The sequence below is a fragment of the Chaetura pelagica genome, unplaced genomic scaffold, assembly GCF_000747805.2.
Source record: "Chaetura pelagica isolate M959 unplaced genomic scaffold, ChaPel_1.0 scaffold309, whole genome shotgun sequence".
Lineage (NCBI taxonomy): Eukaryota > Metazoa > Chordata > Aves > Apodiformes > Apodidae > Chaetura > Chaetura pelagica.
In genome coordinates, this window is record NW_009954547.1 from 403461 (window position 1) to 403793 (window position 333).

Below are 333 nucleotides of genomic sequence, written 5' to 3' on the forward strand. Positions count from 1 at the left end.
GAGGCATCTCCCTCGGTGGCTTCCTCGGCGAGGCCAGTGCAGTGATGAAGGAGAAAACCCAATCCACCTCGTCCCACCTCGACTACCTGCCCTCCCCAGCCCCCTCACCAGAGACCAGCCGTAAGCTCAACTCTGGTGAGGACCTGGCTTTGCAAAGCTCCCGCTGGCAGGCTTGGGTGGGATGGGAGAGCTGCACGGCAGGGGTGCAGCGTGGGCAGGGCAGTGGGGCTAGGGCAGGACCTGCTCTGCCTGTGCTGGGGTGACTGCAGCACGGGTGTGTGACAAGGGGGAGTGCTCATGGGCTTCCGCTGACTGACTGGGGTGAACCCTCTG

The 333-nt window shown here is 64.6% G+C and overlaps 1 protein-coding gene across 1 annotated transcript in view; it reads left to right on the forward strand.

Moving 5' to 3' along the window:
• Positions 1-333, forward strand: part of LOC104395367 — a 189152-nt gene that overhangs the window by 185844 nt on the left and 2975 nt on the right. Inside the window, exon 24 of the mRNA XM_010005056.1 lies at positions 4-135. Within this exon, the coding sequence (XP_010003358.1) occupies positions 4-135 (132 nt within the window). The remainder of the gene's footprint in view (positions 1-3; positions 136-333) is intronic.